Source organism: Hesperophylax consimilis, chromosome 12 (assembly GCF_061612785.1).
Source record: "Hesperophylax consimilis isolate HC1 chromosome 12, BYU_Hcon_1.0, whole genome shotgun sequence".
Taxonomy (NCBI): domain Eukaryota; kingdom Metazoa; phylum Arthropoda; class Insecta; order Trichoptera; family Limnephilidae; genus Hesperophylax; species Hesperophylax consimilis.
The window spans coordinates 5,892,181-5,912,397 of record NC_142847.1 but is presented as its reverse complement, the minus strand read 5'-3'; the positions used below and the strand labels follow the sequence as shown (position 1 = coordinate 5,912,397).

At 33.4% G+C, this 20,217-nt stretch overlaps 1 protein-coding gene across 2 annotated transcripts in view; it reads left to right on the top strand.

Moving 5' to 3' along the window:
* The first annotated feature begins 188 nt into the window (after positions 1-188).
* LOC149419050 (uncharacterized) overlaps positions 189-20,217 on the top strand; it is a 36,673-nt gene continuing 16,644 nt past the window's right edge. The window contains exons 1-8 of one of the 2 annotated variants that reach the window (XM_089638092.1): positions 189-422; positions 4,864-4,933; positions 9,162-9,623; positions 11,060-11,169; positions 12,290-12,440; positions 16,968-17,452; positions 18,225-18,312; positions 19,627-19,780. In XM_089638092.1, coding sequence (XP_089494218.1) covers positions 9,173-9,623; positions 11,060-11,169; positions 12,290-12,440; positions 16,968-17,452; positions 18,225-18,312; positions 19,627-19,780 — 1,439 coding nt within the window. In that variant the 5' untranslated portion in view covers positions 189-422; positions 4,864-4,933; positions 9,162-9,172. The remainder of the gene's footprint in view (positions 423-4,863; positions 4,934-9,161; positions 9,624-11,059; positions 11,170-12,289; positions 12,441-16,967; positions 17,453-18,224; positions 18,313-19,626; positions 19,781-20,217) is intronic. The other variant, XM_089638091.1, reaches the window with a different exon arrangement.

Below are 20,217 nucleotides of genomic sequence, written 5' to 3'. Positions count from 1 at the left end.
CGTATGGAGTTGTGGACTATATTTATGTATCATAATATCATTTAAAAAACAGATGTTTACATTGACAACATTGCCGTGAGTGGTTTATTTATGATTGCCATACAAGAGGGCAGGTAGATACTTTTTGAATGTTTTCGTATTTTCATGACAATCTACAATGTTATAAAATTTTGACGTCTGATCGTGAATTGACATTACGAATTTTACATGGTTTATTTACTTTTCGTATTTTCAATCTTAAAACTGCACCAATGTATAACCAGTATGCAAAGTTCATCAGTTTGTCATTAACAATGAAAAAATATGTTCACTAGTTCAAATTAGATGGTAATTTCTCAATCATTATCGATTGTGTGACTAATTCTAATGATTTTAGTGACGACTGATCCTAGACGTTGAACACATGGATCAATCAAAATCTTGTAAGTAATATTTCTCAGTTTTATCTTTTCTATTTGCCTCCACTTTTTAGAGCACTTCAACATGTGTCTTGCACATTTTACAAAGTTACTAATTCTTTATAATTTTCGTAATTTTAAAAACTGTTGCACTAAATTTATCTGCGCACTTCTCGATTAGTGAATTCCTTGGATCTGATAACAGACAATGGACCAGTTGATCCCTCTATTAAAATGTAAATCAAACCCTTGTGTTTGCAAAACTAGACCTTTGTTATAAGGAAACCAACAACTCAACAACTGTCGAGTGCCGCATTAAATATATTTCATAATAATTTATTATGATTGCACAACTTTCAAATTACATCCACAAGACCATAAACTTTTCTTTCTACCAGACTTTCTATCTTTTGTATCCCTTTTATAGATTTAATTTATTGTGTATTGTTTCATTATCTACCTGAAAGTTTGAGCTTGATGATTGATAAACCTAGTTGTCATGTTGCTAGCTGTGGATGTTTGTTTGTTGCAATAGTCCGTCTTGTCCAAATAATATTAGAATAGAGGCATTCATATTTATTAGAAGCTGATCCTTATCTGTTATATTTAATTACTTTTAAGTAAAACTATTAATGTATTTCACAATTTACTGTCACAAACATACCACTAACCCAAATTAATATCAAATTATTATACCAAGAATAACAGCCTGCTTAAAAACAAGCCCTATTTTTTCCCGAGATCTTTCCGGAATATTTAGAGTTTAACTCAATGAAAACAAGTTGATATATAATTGCAAAAAAGTGCGGAGTAAATTACTTTACTTTGTCTATCAGCAATACAGTGTGAATATCATGCGTACTTCATGTGAATACATTTTCCCCTAATCTTTACCAAAAACAAACAATATATGTATATATTTAATATTATGTACAGATATAATAAATTAATTTTGGAATACAACATGTCGAATGAAATCGAATGTACAATAAATAACAAAATGAAAAAATATATGAATCTTTTCAAAATTTTATTTTTGGAATAACTTAATGAGTAAGAGCTCAAATTGTAATATTTAATCATTGAAGACAATATTAGCGATTCTCAAATGAAAAATAATTTTATTAAAACGGTCGCATCTAGGAATTGAACCCTGGACCGCCTTGCCGGGGCTCTGCTCTACCAATGAGCTAATTCCGACCATATTTCCTTCGGTACATAAACTATTCGGTATTCGATACATGTAGATAGCAGCCAATAAAAATATGCATTACAATAATGTTGGTAGTTCTTAGTCGAAGTATGATACAGTTAAATATGACCGAAGGAATTATGGTAGGATTAGGTCAGTGGTAGAGCAGAGCCCCGGAAAGGCTAAGGTCCTGGGTTCGAGCTTTAGATGCGAGCGTATCTTTTTCTGTTTCAAGTTTTCATATGAGAATCGCTAATATTGACTTCAATAATTTTTTAATATTGTTTACAAGTGCGATAGATGTCTGAATTACTGAACGGTTAATCAATGATTTCATTATTTTGGTTGTAACCCTTTGTTTGCTGAAAATGCAGCAGGCGACCATTACAATTATCTTAGATTCAACTAATAATTTCTAATCTTTGAGATACACAATTTGTATTTATTGTTGTTATCAAACAAAATAAACTTCAAATATAAAAATTAACACCCTTGCACATATTTCTTGCTAATAAATAGTAAGTACTAAAAACAGTGTTACGCTGCATGAGAAAAAATCACCTTCGGCCATCAAAGGGTTAAACACATTTTCTTTATGTTAGAGAATTTCCTTATTGTTCTGGCCAAAATCATAAACCTACGTTCAAAAGTTTTGAGATATCTAAATTTGAATGTTCCTGAAATAATCTTATTGGAATACTTTTAATAACAATATTTGGCTAATTAATATAGCACCGTTTTCATGAAAAATCACTTCAAGGGGGCTGTACAAATATATTTATCTCTAAATAGTATGAAACAAAGTCTATATCCACGTCTGTCTGTTTGTGCGCTTAGTTCATCTAAACTAAGCAAAGGATTTTGATACGGTTTTCACTATCATTTAGAGAATTTATTCCGGAAGGTTAACATACATAATAAATACATATTATATTTATAGAAAGTAGAGAAAATACGGTGTTTTGTAATCAAATCGTAAAAAAAATATTTTCAGGCGCTTACATTGCTAACGCTGGCTAAACCTTATGAGATACATCAAAATAATGTACTATGGAATTGTATATCTTAAAAAGGCCTACAGAAAAGTCCGTGATGGTATATGTCTATCTCCTAAGGATAACCCCCAGTGACGCCGGGTACACGTCAGCTAGTTAAATAATAAATACAGCTGGCTTACAACTAGGATTCATAATAACTAGTGACTTACACCCAAGACTTATTTCTAGTGACTTACGACTAAGGCCTATAACTACTGTCTTAACGACATATATATTTACATATGTAGAGACTTGCAACTAACATTTAAACTTACATTTAAAAATTCATCAATAAATACTTTTTCTAATTTTACTGGTGCCAACAATTTCAGTTTCATAATTAATTTTAGAACATGGGTGCAAATAAATACTCTTTCTAATTTTACTATCGCCAGCAATTTCAATTTCATAATTAATTTTAGAACATGGGTGCAAAATGCACCCAATGGGTTAGTCGGATTTCTTTATTAATATGCAGGTAGATAAAACATTGAAATTTCCCTGGCATCAATTTTAAAACTGTGTTTTAAAGTTTCTGTGGCACATTTTAACTTTCTAATTTGCAGTATCTCAAAACTGTTTGTCGTGTTTTGGTGACTTTTGCCCGAACGGCGACAATTTTATCTAAGGGGGAGTGAACTAGCTTCAGATATACCTGTTGCTTCAGAACCCAAGCTTACCTTATAATTTTAATATCGTCGTTGTGATTCCATTTCTCCGTTACTTTCCATTTTGAAAAAAACATCAAAATAAAGTTTAGGACACACTGTTCCTACGTACGCAACATATTCATTACCCCATTCCCAGGCCCACATGCACACTTGTCCTACACACGCAATGCAAATTTGAATTGTAGTATCACAATATTCAATGGATTTTATTGTAAAAATCACTTAAGTAAGGTCTTACTAAATCTATTATTTGTTCATCTCCCATTTTAACATACCAAATGAGTCAAAACAAACATAACTTTAAACGTTAACCTATCAGCATATCTGCCGACAAGATTGGGGGGCTGCACTTTTTTCGCATCGGCATATTGCCCGCCCCATTGGGGCGACTAAAACTTTTCCCACATACTTAGATAGTTCACAATAAAATTATAATCTATATAAAAGCATAACAAAAAGTTTGATTTGGAGAAATATGGGGTGCAATACTGCACAGTAATAATCCTTCTCAAGTATGCACAGATGTCACAAATAAAAATTATTAAGACGATGGGTTAATCAACTCATTGGAAGGCCTTTCACCAATGTGTCCATATCTTATTTTTGTAAAATCTACAATTTATTGTAGATGCGGAAATAAAAAAAATAATACCTAATTGTTTTGGAAATTACGTAGTTTTCAAAATTTTAAATATTTAATTGTATACATCGCTTTATTTGAGTTCAAAGCCAATTAGTTTCGAACACTACTGTGCCTTCATCAGGTCATTAAAATAACTATTATTGCTAAGCACGGGCTTGCAGCCAATAGAGTATAATATATATATATATCTGTGCATGAAAAGAAAAAGAGGAGTTAATTCCGATATATGTTTTGACCGGTCGGTGGCTGAGTTGACATCGCGTTTGGGTCCCACCCAGACGTAGTTTGTTCAATTCCTCGGCTGGCTAAGTCTTCTATCACAACACAAGCAACATTTTCCACTTACTGTGGTGGTAGTAGGAGATTTTCAAATATTGTCAGGTTATTCGTAACCCGGGAATGTTTGTCTTTCTTTTAAAAAAATAAAAAACAAAAACAAAAAATGTACATTTTGATGATAAAAATACATGTATTTATGGAATAGTCTTCTTGTTTCGTGACTTGGACAACTATAAGTCTCTCTGAACTGCACACCCCTTTATTACTGATAGAAACGTGCCTTCATGACGGCTGCAACGAAGGAACGAGTGTGTCCAATACTAGTTGACTTTAAACTCGAATATAGTAATTCATGAGCATATTCGGAAATATATTTTATATTAGTTAATGACTCAGAGGCAGTGATTCCTTTGTTTTGGTTACAGTTAGCAACAGACTAATCCTCAATGAGATAGCCATTAATTTAAACTAGTTTTTATCATTATCAAACTATTCGATTTCATTAATATATAATTTTATTTATTCCACTATTACTTTTGCTGTCAAGTGGCATTTCAGGTTTATTTACATGGTGATTTATGATGGATTCACATCGACTGTATGATTAGGTTCTTTTAATTTTTATTTCAAATTGATGTCGCAGGAATCCGGAGATTGGGAAAATAAATTTAGAATATTTCCATAATTAAAATAAGCAAGATGACGGAATCAAGGTAGACACAAGTTATTTTATTATTTATTTTAATATTTTATTTTTAAGGTTTTGCTTGCTGAGAGCTTTTCTTACGTAAGACTTATCGCATGTCTTCTATGCTTTTTGTAGTTAGCATGTCTTGAAGTCTTTTGACAGCGTATAATTGTGCTAATTATGTAGATAGCATGTTTAGTTGTTTAGTATAAAACATGCGTAATTTACATAACGTATGTAGATAACTTAATGCATGTGGATTGTACATTAGTTCAACATTATTATGTGTGTTCTTTTGGTAAATTGACCTAATTTAACATAATATTCAGTAAGTATACAAGTACATAAAATTAGTTGTTTTATTATGATTAAGATGTAAAAACAGTATGAACCAGTTTATTTGTTGTTATTCATAGCAAATTATTATACTCTGCATTAATACCAACCATACATACTTTCGCTACATTTTTCATAAATATATTATGAATCATATAAGATAAATGTTTTTAATTCTATAGTCTTAGTTTCCTGTTTCCGAACTAACGCCAATTTGTAATCTGTTTTTATTTTAACTATATTAAAATATCTGATAGTTTTTTTTTTTACTGATTTTCCCCCTGATCTATATTTTCCAGCCAATAATCCATCCATAAATAAACCACTCACTATTCTCGGTCCAACTTTAGAACAACCCGTGGACGCGCATGTCTCCGCCCCTTCGCCCCACTCCTAAAAGGACGAGCGTTAACACATTTAGACCCACTTTTTTAACAAATTAATTATTTAATTTATTTTCCTACCGATAAATAAAATAAAAAATTAAAACATTTTAATACATTCAAATAATGATGATGATAGTATTACAATACATATTGTACTTTATTAGGCATCAGATTTATCAAATCGGCTAAGAAATCAATCCAAAGTTGAAAATATCATCATTGCCATTAAAAAAAAAAATAATTTTCCTCAGATGATTCATTTGAAATTTCAAAAGCTAACGAATTATCATTATTGTCCTCTAGTTCATCAACAATGTGATCGATATTCCGAAATTTTTTTTCGATACATATTTATTATCATTGTCCGTTGAGGTTTGTGCACCACCTATAAACATAAAAAAAAACCGATCAACACCAACATTCACAAATTTTATACATATATTACCTATCTATATCCTTGAATTATAAAAATGCATTGTTGTAAATCGAATAGTCATACAAATAACACATAAATAATGTTTACCTGTCCTTTTTTGTTTTTCGTAATTGGTGATAATGAATTCGGACATATCGGCTGAACATCCATTTTATAGCAGGGTCTGAATGGGTTAATTTCTCTAAGCGCAGGCACTAACGAATAACGAATTGTCAGCGAAGATTGCCGGAGATAGCCGAGCGATGGCGAAGGAAAGGAGCGGGGGGGTGGTATGCGCAGAACGAACCTAATTTGGTACTCCAACAGGTCGTTCTTATCGTGGACAGAGAATAGATTGATATCTTCGTGCTTTTTGTATGAAACAAATTGGTCCGCTATTTAACCATAGATATGCCAATATTTAGACAAATTTCATGCATGCAACAATACTAAGTCACACACCATCGACGACGATAGAGGAATTTAAAAAAAACTCGTGACCATAGCCTAAAATATATATTATTTTAAATGTTTGAAATGTCAAAATATTACCTCATGACAGGAAAATGAAAAACTCATGTACAAGCATTTTTTATTTCAGCAACACAATAGATTATAGATAGTGGTTAAATCATTAATGAATAAGGTAGAACGATGGAATTCTACCTAACGTGATATAATCATGATCCAGTACGTCTTCACAATACGCACTTCCCTTGCAGGAACACGGGTACTGTCTGTAAAGTTAAAGTTAAATTAAGGCTATGACAAATTAGCAAAATAGGAACAATACAAAAGAGAGATTCTCACCTATTTCTTGGTAACAAACACATACTATTCTATTTTGTGTTCGAGATGTTAAGATTAAGCGTTGGCAATGTGTCATTTCATTATGAACCACTCAGCCTTTTCTATTGATTGAGAAATGAGAGCCACAAACTGACGGACATCTCGCTAATATTGTATAAACAATATATTAAAATCTGCCGAAACTACATGGCAACGGCATAGTTGGAGATCATAATATAAAACAACCATAGATGTACCACTCAGCTGTCAACAGTTTTTCCAAAGATATATAGTTAGGTAACAAGCCATGGAGATTACTGTGTCTTTTTTACGGTTCCAATTTTCGATCCGAGTTATACCCCCCTGAAACAATCTCTCAAAAAAAATTTATTTGCTTTAAAAATATTATTTAAAAATAGAATACATTCAAATACCAAAGAAAATTTTACTAATTAGACTTCTTTTCATTTCAACATTTTCATGACAATATTATCCTATTTTTTTTCTGTGATTCTTCACAGGTACCTACCTCAAAACTAGTTTGTACAATAATATACTACAGGTGAAGGGGGAAGCATAGAAGCTGTTAAGTTACAATTTAACACCTCATATTATATTACAACAGCCATGTATTGATTTCAACCTATTGCTAGAATTTAGTCAGTATGTATAAAACTGAAGTGCTGTAGACAATAATAATATGTACATCTTAAAATTATGTTTTTGGTGCAGGTATTGCGTTTAATATTTGAATTATTACTGAGTGTTATATCAAACAGCTTTATTGTTAGCTCATAAATAAATCGCTTTGTTTGATTCCGTTCTTTGTTGATAATTACAAACATTCCTTATGTATCATAATTGAAAAATTTTGTTATTGAATTTGACTCTCAAGTCAGTAAATGTGAGTGAGTGAGTTCATGCTTTATTGCTGCATCTGCGTTCACATACTTACAAAGAGTTTTGTAACTCTTGCAACTGGTTCAAAAAATGTTTTGATGGCAATGCTTCAAAATTACAAGATAGATAACTGATTCGTTTCGCTTGATATGAATAAAATTATTGAATATTTTGTATAATGCGCACAATGGTACGAACTGGGCCTTATAGTTTATTTTTTTTTAAATCGCCACAATCACAAGATATATCTCCCGGTTGCAGAAAAGCAATCTTTTTTAACATTGTAATTCTGTACTGCTGGCTTATAATATATACCATACAATAGAAGAAGAAGAAGTGAATACATAATACGGAAATTCACATTGACAAACTCTGTGTTGATGTACAAGGTGGGGCAAAAGTAATGTCATAATGTGAATGTGCCATAATTTTTGCAAATGGCGTCAAATTTCATTGTGCTTTGACATTTATGTTGTAGACAGATTACGACAGTGAATTAGTTGACAACAAGCAATGGAGCGATACACCTGAGGAATGCGGAATTATTGTTTCTGCTTATTTGACCAATTTCCGGTTTGTTGTTTTAACGCAGCTTAAATTTCGTCATCGTTTTCCTCAAAATGTAATGTAAATTGGTTGCCATTTTTTTAGAAATTAAAAAAAAATTAACCTTATGTCATCAATTTCATACCTTCAAATAAACTTTCCGTGAAAATACCAATTTTTTCATTTCTAAAAAAATGACACCCAATTCACATTATGAAATTACTTTTGCCCCACCTTGTATACATTGACTGGGTTCAGGATTTTTTATGGATTGTGGTTTCAATTCCTATCGCACATAAAGATATGGATTTAATCTGTTCCTAAAACCAATAAGAATATTTTCGGCCATGACATTTAGGCTGAGTTCAACCAATTTTGTCTTGAAATTAAATGAATATGTATTGTTATCTTGTCTGGGTTTTTAATTATTTTAACATTTTTTATTACAACATAGTTAAATACATATATATTTTTTTAATTTTATCTTAAATGAGTAATTTTTTTGTTGTATATTAAAACTATGTAATTATTACAAGGAAGTTTGTAGCATATATTTAAAGCATCCTGATATAAGGCTACCAGATTTTTTCAACTCATTCCCTTCAATATTCAGCGTTATTTACCTTACTTTGTACTACATAATTATATGCAGGTCTAAAATTGTATCATGTAATAATGTGGTTTTGTATTCAATTTTTGCTCCGCAAATCTATTGTATCCGATGTAGATTTGGTTGCAAAATTGCCTTTAAAATCATACTAGGGTTTTGCTGACTTTATGGCAGAATGGCTTCATTGACCTTGTACAAACAGCTTAACAACTGTACGGAGGGACAATATAAACAATGAATTTAAAAAAAAACTTAAACAATTTGATTTCAGCAAAAACCAGTATGTCCTTTCCTTCCATACGGTATAATGTGAACCAGGAAGAAATAGAGGAAATATATTCATCGGACACTGAAAAATCCAGCAACATAGAGCAGACTACCCCAGAGCATTCTCCCAAACCTAAAAAATCTGAGAAAGGAGCCAGTCCTTCCATTCTAGACAAATATTTTAAGTCTTTCAAGACCGACAAAACCTCTGGCGATGTCAAACCGGTAGAGATTCCAGAAAAGAAGTCTCTGGAGTTGTCCAGTGAAATTAGCGGATCTCCGATTAAAGAATACTTTAGCAAGTTTAATAAGCGTTCTGATAGCTCGGAAACTCAAAGCGATGTGGAATCAGTGAAGGAAAATAAAGAGAAGGATAAAGATCATGATCGCTGGAAACTGTTCACTGATTTTAAAGATAAAATAGCACAAGCTGTTGAGGATATCAAGTCATCAAAAGCAACTGAAGGTATGGATAATAATGATTTTATTTAGAGTAAGAATTTAACAAAGTCTTCTTATAGAAAGAAGAGAAGTAAGCCCCTTGGTTCTTTGTTGTTTCGTAAGCATTTTAGTGAATTAACATTTCTACTTGGAGCAGGTGGATGAGTTTGTGTATTTAAGAAGTATGTTTACGAGAGATGGGAAGGCTGACAGAGATATTGAAAGAAGGGTAAATGCAGGTAACTCCATTAGCAGAGGACTGAACACAGTAGGCGCTAAAAAAAAATTGTCCAAAGAAGCGAAGTTAACAGTCCACAATGGAGTGTTTGTACCTACCCTGATGTATTTCAGTGAGGCATGGAACTGGCAAAGAAAGGATAAAAGTAGATTGAATGATGTTGAATGACTGAGGCGTATGTGTCGTAAAATCATGTATGATTGTGTGAGAAATGTGAAGATCTGCAAAGAGTGCAAGGCTGATGTAAGCGTAATGACTAAGATTAAGAAAGGGACGCTTAGATGGTTTGGGCATGTAGAGCGAATGAGCGAAGAAAGGAGTGTGAGGAGAATATATGATGCGAATGCGAATGGTAGCCGAAGTCGGGGACGTCCGAGGAAGACATGGCATGATCAAGTGAATCAGATACTCGAGTCGGGCCATGTCAAGAGTCAGAATAATAGAAGAGTATGTATGAGACGATATATGAATGTGAATGAGGCAAGAAGTGTGTGCCAAGACCGAGTTTTTTTAGCGGTCCGTCCCCTCTGCCTACTCCTGTGGAAAACGGCGTGTTGGTTAGTTAGTTAGTTAACATTTCTAGTGTGCTTTACAAAGACAGAAAATTAACTTAAAAGTAAAAGTAACAAAAGGAAAGAGGGTAGTTGACAGCTCTTCTTCCTCTGCACCAAATCAATGCGGAGGTATTACAAGGATCTGTGCAGTCACTGACTCTGTTTTTGTTGCACATCAACGTGTGATGAGAAAGTTTTTCAATTACTCAGCAAACACTGGTAATACCAAGGAAAAACATTTCATTTGTAAATACACGCAAATTACTTATTTTACGGCACAATACTGACTTGATCACATCTTCACACCTCGAAATCTATCAGCCACCCAGGCTCGTAACTCTAGTAAGCCTTGAGGTTGTATTCGACGCAACTTTTGAATACAAAAACGCTGCTAGGTTCTATCGCTTATTTCGTTCACACACATATTTTTTAATGTCTATCTTTCTCGTACATGAACAACGTTTGAATTAAGAATAAACTGGAAACAAGAGTATTTCTTAATTGCCACATTTTATATTAATTTTGTGAGACAATAACAAGTCTAGATGTATTGTAACATTATTGATTAGGTACATATTATGATTTTCATTTTTCTTATGTTTGCGAGCTACGAATAACGAAGTTTGTGAAATCCTTATCACCTGAAAAATGATGTTTTTATTGTTGTAGAGGAATCCACCAAAGACGTGAGAGGAAGTACAGATAACCTATCAGATTCTGAAGATATCTCCATTCAACAAGATCTAGAGCAGAATAGTTGCGCCAGTACTGAAAATCAGGTAGGTAACTCATCAATGGGAACTTTTGTTTGCTTTTATTTACACAAAAAAATGACATACTGTAGGTACCTACCTATCGCTCGTCTGAATTCTTGACACTTCAGTTCCAATTTTGAAAATGACAATGACAATTAAAATAATTTTCTGTTCAAATATTATATTATAGGTAGGTACTTTATCGCTTGTCTGTATTCTTGACACAATCTAGACTACCATAATACGGACATGTGTCTAGTGTGGTAGTCGAAAAGCATGTAAAAAACCTGTATCCAAATATATTTTTATGAATAAAGAAAAAAAAAAAAAAAAATCAGTACCCATTTGGAAAATTACACTCAAATTCTAAACAAATCCGAGTTCATTAAACCATAGTTACAAACCCCCACAGACAGACCCATAACCAAAATTAGAACGTTTGATGATCATTGAAATAACAGAGTGGTAAGTAATCTTAGTATCGCCCTGTTGAAAGACGTCTTTCAGAATCGAAATGTTGCTTGAAATGATTTTAGCCATGTTTGGTGACCAGAACAGAATAGGCTGGTATTTCCCAATCTTTATTTTCCCCAATTGGGGGAACTATTTCCATAGTCGTACTGGCTCCAGTCGTTTGGGACATTTGTTTGACGTACAAATAAAAAAATAACATTATCACATTGGCATATACGGTACACTCACAAATTATAATCCAATTAGGGGTCTTGCTCTCTCCGAAAATTTGGGAGCAGTTGGAACTGTCGTGCGGTATTACATAAATAAAAGTATAAATGATTCTTAAAGCAGTTCAGACAAACAATGACTTTAATTATGTTTATTGATTGAGCGAAGCCAAACAATCCAGTAAAATATTGGCGATATCAACAACTCTGACCGCTAGAGGCGCTAGTGAAGCATGTTGACGCTGAAATTCCTTTAAATGGTGCCAAATTGGATTTATTTAGTACTTAGTGGCGGTGTTTTACGCTTTCTAATTTGTATTTTGACCAATATTGATTAAAAAAGTGCAAAATTGATTAGATATTCCCCATGGGTTAAGAGTTTTCACAACATCTACGGATTTTGTACAATAAAATTAAAAGTGAACATTTCTATTGGATAATCGGTTTATTATTGACTTCAGGTGTCTTCCCTCGCAAGCAGCATCCACAACTTGTCAGATCTCTCCCCGCCCATCATATCACACAGCAGCACCATCACCGACAGCGAGATGGAATCCAACTGCTCCCTCGACAGCCACTTTAATCTCACTCCTACAGAGGACAAGAATGAAGGTTTGTTTCATTATTTATTCATCATCACTATCGACAGCCTAGTCACTTCAGAATGAACAACTACCCAAGGTTGTTCCATAGTTTTAGGACAAGTTAAACCTTCCGCTCCGGAGGAAGGTAATTTTGTGCGATATCTAAGTTGTTCTTGTACACCATATAATCTATAATATAGTTGCTCCTAGAAAAACTGTGCGGTAATCAATCTATATTTAAAGCAAACAAAAAAAGACAGATGTGGGACATCGAAATTCATTTCATTCATCAACAAGTCTTTATATTTTTGTTAAAAAAACAATTATTTTTAAAATATACATAAAGAATTATATATTACTAATTAAAAACTCATCATCATTTAGATTTGCCAATTTTAGTGACAATAGAAACAAATATACCGCACAGAGTTTTGGCAGCCGGGTGGAAATAGTCGACGAGTTTGGCTGAATGTTTCGTCCAAGAGCGTCGCCCGTCTTGCCACTCTCGCACTCTTGCTAAGCAAGAGTCGGTTTTATCCCCCGTGGCATGCCGAAAATTGTTTCACAACCAAAAATTTTCCTCGCCGCAAACATCTGCGCAAATTTGGAAAGGGCTAAATAATGAGTTATGCTCAATTTCGTATTATTTCTTTTACCATTTTGCATTACCTAATGATTGACCTCTGGCTGAAGATGGGCGATGTCCGGTTAAAATGGTGGGTAGTAACTAATATCTAAGTGCTTCTGGGAAGGGCAAACAGAATGCTAATCGAAATGATCGCCGGGCGATATATGCGGGACCATGTGCAGGTCGTATGTGATATCTTCAGCTACGTAAAGGTTAATACTACATAAGAAACCAAACTGCCTGAAGCCGGTGGGACTATGGCATCCCCAATTGTGAAAAGTTGTGAGATTGAAGGGAAGAGGGAGGGGAAGGAATGCAGAAGTCGAAAGTTGAGAAGTACCCAACTGTTCAGATCATGTCACAAAGCCATTTCAAGCTATATTTCGATTATTAATTATGGTCTTTCACCAAGGCAATATTGAGAGTGTCTTCCACTGGAACTTGCCACAAATATGCTATATATATTTTTAATATAAGTTAAATGTGAAATTTGAACCTGTGACCCTGAGTTTGTAGTCAATCTTAACCACTCAACCTAGGAGGTCCTTAACCCTTTGCACTCCTAATTTTTTTTTTAATTACCTACTACCAACTCCTTTTAATTTACAAAAAAGGGATAAAAAGTGGCCTCAATAAAAAGTTAAACAAAAATTTTTAAAATATGTAATTGTTATTACTCTTTCTTTACAAAAAGAAATGTAAAACTATATTTTCACCTAATTACTGAGTATTATTTTCAAGACCGAACGACACATGTGCTTTCTCGGCCACGAAATATTTGCTACTAAAAACAGTAAAAACAAATGTAAATACACAAACAGAACAAAATATTATGTGATAACAAGTGAATAGGTATAATAATCCTTTGTTATGTGTTGGGAGAAATCCCTCAGCGCTTCCTATTGTTACGCAGGTAGACAGGCAAGTACCTACCTACTTACATGCGTCGCAACCAAATAACTGCGCAGTGCATTTACAAGGTTAAAAATAATACGATTTTAAAAATTATCTAAAAGGCGAAACTTGACGAGATATATGTATTTTGCGTATTCGGAATATTCAGAATGAGATATAAAGTGTTTAAAAGAAAAAAAAATACATTTGATAATTTAAATTATTTTTCGAAATTGCGTTACTATAATGTCGAGTATGACTCGACATAGGAATTGGTGTAAGAAATATAATGTCGAGCCACACTCGACAAAGGAGTGGTATGAGTTAAATTGAAATTGGTCTGAAATACTCTTCCAACTTTTGCATTATATTTCGAGGAATTTTATTATTATTCTTTCGGTGTCAATCCCCTTCAATGTAGATATTAATCTATTCCAATAGATAACCAATGTAAATAATAAAAATATATTTATCAAAATGAATTCGCTTCTGTTTGCATATCTTATCTACCCATAATTTTTTATTACCGAGCAGTTGGTGAGCAAATAAATAGTAACTCTACCGTCATTTATTATTAATACGCATTATACATTTATTATTAATACTTTGATTTTTCCACGTCTAAGGCACCGAGAAGTATTGCAAAGCAGATCGGGATAAATTTACATTTTCATCCATCCCACAATAAAAATGTCACTATCGATTTATACCTTCTTTTCATTTTATAGTTTTGACACTATTTTCAGAGAAAACATCACTTTTAATTTTAATTTATGGTACAACAGATTAATTTATCAGCCTCTTTCAGTACCATAAGTCCGTTGAATAAATTTAAAAAAAGTACTATTGAATATTTGGTTAGACAAAAAAAAGTACTATTAAATATTTGGTTAGACAAAAAAGTACTATTAAATATTTGGTTAGACAAAAAAAAATTAACCCTTTGTACTCCAAATTATTTTTTATATGGTATACCAGCTACTCGATATAGTGTAATGTAAAAATATGAGAAAAAATTTTATGATATTTTTAGAAAATAACGTTTTTTGGTAAGCCAATAAATAAAATGATATAGTTATGTTATGCAATATACATATATATTTATTATCATATAAGATTGTTAAAATAAGAAAAAATTGCATATTCTAATCTTCATAATTTTTTAACTTGTGGTATTTAAGAAAGCAGTCGTCCAAATGCATAAGTGACTTGTTAAGACACGCGTCACAGCACTCACTGGGTTCTCGTCTGCCACCTTTTACTGCCCCTTTCGAGCAGATTACACAGTCCTGCTTGGGACCTTTTCTTAAAATATGGAGTTTTCCAATTTTATTTGCCCAGTAAAAAATATTCAAATAAAATGAATGTATGAAAAACAGAGATATTGTTATGTATGAAAAACAAAGCAAAAAGCACAACCAATCGTAAGTGGGTACTGTATACAACTGAATAGAATCATATGTAAAAGGACCCTTTTATTTTTTAAACGATAAAATTGTTACCCATTGTTTATGTCGACGCCTGCTGCGCCATCAGTTGCATCAGCGCCATGAGTTGTTAGAATGTTTAGAGAGTACAAAGAGTTAAGAAGTTTGGAACAAAATAATTTTTATGGGCAGTTTACTTTGCGCCTAAATTTTAAATATGTATCATAATTTTTAATGAAAACGGAAGATGGAGCAGTGAAACCCCACTACAGTACATTGCTACAGTTCACTTTATTACTTGAAACAAAATGTCATGAATTATCATGGACAAAATGGTTGAAAGATAGAAAATTGTTATATTGAAATTCAGAATGTTTCCAGTGATGAAATAAAAATTAATGCGATAATTGTAATCACCTGAAATACCCATACAATTGAAAAGAATTCCCGATAAAGAATAATTGCCGTCGACGGGAATTGAACCCGCAGCCTTCTGATTGCCGGTCAGCTGCTCTAAAATATGTATATATATTGTTATCCTTTGTGCTATGCATAAAACCTTGTCTCATAAACATTAGTTTTTCATTAAAAAAAAATCAGTTTTTGGAGCAGAGTAACCCCGGATTACGTTATGAGATTTCTAATTTTAATATTCTTAAAATTAGAAGAAAAGGTATACAACAAAAGTTTTAAGGTTATTTAAAGAGTAATTATACATAATATTTACTGTTTTAAAAACTGCATTCATGCTATGCTGTGCTAGAATATCTGTTCTGCCGTGTGGTATCTTTAACAAGTTGTGGTGACGACTACATGCATTTTACTGTTTATCACAGCTGCCAATTAAGAACTTGACCAACTAAACAACTAAACTAGACCATGCATATAAATAAATGTAGATTCCTGGCAGTTTTAATTCATGCCTGTTTCCTGCTGTCTCCCTCCAGATCTAGTTAGGCTCTTCTTCCGTAGGAATACGCACTGATGTTGTGTGTTCATGTCAAAAATAACTTTGTTTGCGCACGGTCTGTACACGTCGCTACTGAAATCACGACTCACCATCACCACGAAAAGTCAAAACTGCTTTCATAACCTCACTCACAATTGCCTATTGCTGTCATTTTTTGTTCCTAGCATTAATTATCACAACACTCTCTTACTCTCATTGTTACAAAATGTCTGACACGAGTGACGATGAGACTATTTCTAGACCTATACATATTTATTAATTGCTCTGCCATGTTTAAAGTTGTAATGACTTTGATCGGCTGGTCGCGGGAGTCTGGCGTTTACCGGGAGTCATCGACGAGTTTATAAAACATCGGCACACATGTGCCTGTGTATAAAAGTACGAACATCCGTGCAGATGTATGGTGGTAGTCGCCAAGAAACTTGAAATAAGAAACTTCTATCGAGTATCGGATGCTAGCTTACTCCTGTGGAAGAACTTTACTCGCACACTGGATATTACCACATAGACTCATTGTGAACAATTATATTATTGTCGGTCAGCATTCTTTAACCTTTACTACATTCCTTGCCCATTGAAGCTGTCCCAGTTTTACGAGAATAATAAAATAATTTATATTATTTTATTTGTTTTCAGATATAGTCTCCAAAATCAAACTCCCGGACCTGTTTCAGACCCTCGAAGACCAGGAAAACCCAAGCCACGATGAAATAGAATCCGGAGTGGATGCTTTAGAAGATGTGGAACTGGTCCATCAAGTCGATGGAGAAGAAAAAATTATTAAACAAACGAAATCGGACAAATCCTTGGCAGCGCCTACCGAATCGGAATTGAAACTTGTCATACCCCCGAAAAATATCTTCTTTACGACGTTTTTACTGTTCACAACGTTGGGGGTTTTTATAAGCTTGATGATTTTCCCATCGTACGTCATGACCAACGGGTTTTTCCTCGGTCTATGGATTTCATATGTCATAAATAAGGCCTACGTGTTTACCATGGAGTTTCTGGGCTACAACGAGGTGGTAAACTACGACATTTTGAAGTTGAAGGACTTTCAGAATGTTTCTATCACAAAAATACCCCAAATAGTGGAGTTTGAACCGCTCAAAAAGTATGAGGTGAGTAAATTTATATATAATAACAACAGATTGGCCCTCTCTTACCTAATTCCCACCTGAAAATAACACCACCTTCGAGTATTTTTTATAATACCACTGCCCATCGAGTTCCAATGCCTTGCTTCGAAAGCCTAAATATTAATGCAAGTTCCCTACAATATAAAGCATAGCCCAAAGTTATCGCTTAATTCTATGTTGTAATTTAGAGAGCCTCAAAGGAATTGCGTCATAAGATTATAGTATGAACATAATGCAAACATGTTGTAAAGCTTCTAAAAAAATATGCGAAACCAGCAAACTAGGGGAACTAGTAGACTGCTGGCGGGTGTTTCGACTAGTTCGAAAAACTTTTTTCAAATTTTTGGTACCATCGGTGTGCACAAATACATTCAAACTAGTTCTCTTTAAAGTGATTTACATTTATGTATTATGATTTTATGTATGTTTTTATAAATATTTTGTTGAATACTTTTCTTACATGTTAGATGTTAGTAGCGATGATTGGATAACTCATCAAAATGACTATTCAACACACCTTTATAAAGTGATATGTATAAGACGTCATGAAAAGTGATTAAACTAGGTTTACAGGTTAGTTTTTTCATCGCTTTTAATGACTTTATATCACTTTGTAAAGGTGTCATCGTGTTGAGTTACCATAGAACCCTTATTACGGTCCTGCCGAAGAGAGGTCGTTGCTTCGTTTGTGATACAGAAGGAGAGGTTATAATGGAGGTATCAGCAGTATGACTATATTTCTTTTTCTTTTCAGGGTTGGGTTAATCTCTATTCCGTTGAGAATTATGATCCTGAATTATACCACATATCACTGACAAATACAATATTCCTGAAATTAGAAGGTAAATATTCACATTAAACTAAATTGGTTTTACAGGTTGACCACTTAATGCTAAGGTTTTTTAATTTTTTTTTTTTTTTAATTGCCGGTTGTTATTGAAATAACATTATCATATACAAACAAAGTAAGTAACCCGCCTCACTAGAAGATTTCTGCTCTGAGACAAAAGTATTTAAAAAAAATATCAGGTTTTTTTAAATGTTTTATTCAAAGTTTATACATTTTTCAATTAAAATATAAATAAGAACGAAATAAGCAGCTCGAAAATACGACCGATCTCAACTGCAGGCAAATTCATACTGAGTAAAATACATGGCTAACTTTTACGAGCGTTACTCGTGTTAGCTAAAAATAGAACGCTGCAAGTCGAAACCGGCGAGCATCACTCGGGCTAGTAGAAATTGGAACGCATTTAGCAAGCGAGCGTGACTCGTTTAAAAGCATGAAGCAGTTAATTAGGCAACCCTATTAATTAAGGAAATTCAAGTCCAATGATAACAACCGTGGATAAATTTGCTTAGTAGGCAAACATGGTAGATCTCATTTTTTAAATACTAAATAATAAATCAGAAAATAGTACATTTGACTTGAACATTGGTTAAGAATGGATTCAAAAGTGTATGTGTATAATTTTCGCTGTAAATAGTTTTTTTGTCAATAGTTTTTTTAAATTATTTTTATTTGTTTATTTAGACAAACACAGTATATTATGTTACAAGTGATAAGACACATTAAATTATACATAGTAAATGACCGGTTAGTAGCTGAGTCGGCATCGCATTTGGGTCCCACCCAGGCGTTGCATGTTTAATTCCTCGGCTGGCTATGTCTTCCATCACAACACAATATTTACAGCTTACTGTGGTGGTAGTAGGAGATTTTAAAATATTGTCAGGTATTTCCGAACCCAAGAATGTTCGTCTTTCTTTAAAAAAAATATATACCTTTTGTGTAAGTTCATTCATATAATTATTTTATTGATTTCACCTGAGATGAGAATGGTAATAATAAAATAATAATTAAAAGGAGGAAAGTGTGTGGAGATATATCAAGAATTATGTGCTCACGAATAGTAATTGACTGTTAATCCGTCGGTAAGCAATCGACATAAACGAAATGTTGTAAGACCCTGAGCAGAAAAGTTCCACACTGAACTGCGCTGCAGACCGTTATCTTTCTGCGCAGGGTCTTGCAGCATTCTGTTCATGTCGAATGCTTACCGACCCGTGGGATGACTGGTTAAGTAGTTTTAAAATTAGTTTATTTAACGCCATACAAATGAATAATTAGTAATTATTATAATGTATTTGCACAGGTAGTGTGTTGAGACTGTCTTTCACCCACGCCAAAGTCCCCAAAAGAGCCCTGTGGGACGCCAAGGAAATAAAGGCCTCTTTCTATGAACATCATATGTGCCACCTAGAAGGAGCCACTATCAAGTTGTTGCCTGCTGGGATTGTCAAGAAAAGGTAATTACAATAATAATAATAATAAATAATAAAAAAGTGTTAGTTGTTGTCCCACACATTCCATATAGAGATACAAAAAAAAAAATATGATCAAAAACAAAAAAATAGAACAGAAAAACAAAGAAAAAAAAAACAGAATAAATTGAAAATAAAATAGATTAAAATGATAAAATAAATAGAATAATAGAAAGTTAAAGCCTTTAGGGAGCCGTGACTATATTAGGCGCTAGTATTTTTCTCCAGTGTGCGTCAATGCTGGAGGACGGAGTGAGGCGGGCTTCCATAGTGAGGATATTTCCAGAGCTGCTTATCCTTTCCCTCATTCCTGCCACCCTGGATCTAATAAGGGCTGTATATCCGGGAACTCGCCCCTCCGTGAACATACGGGAAGCGCTGCAGTATCTGGGGAGACAAAACATTGTGCGCAAAACGATGAG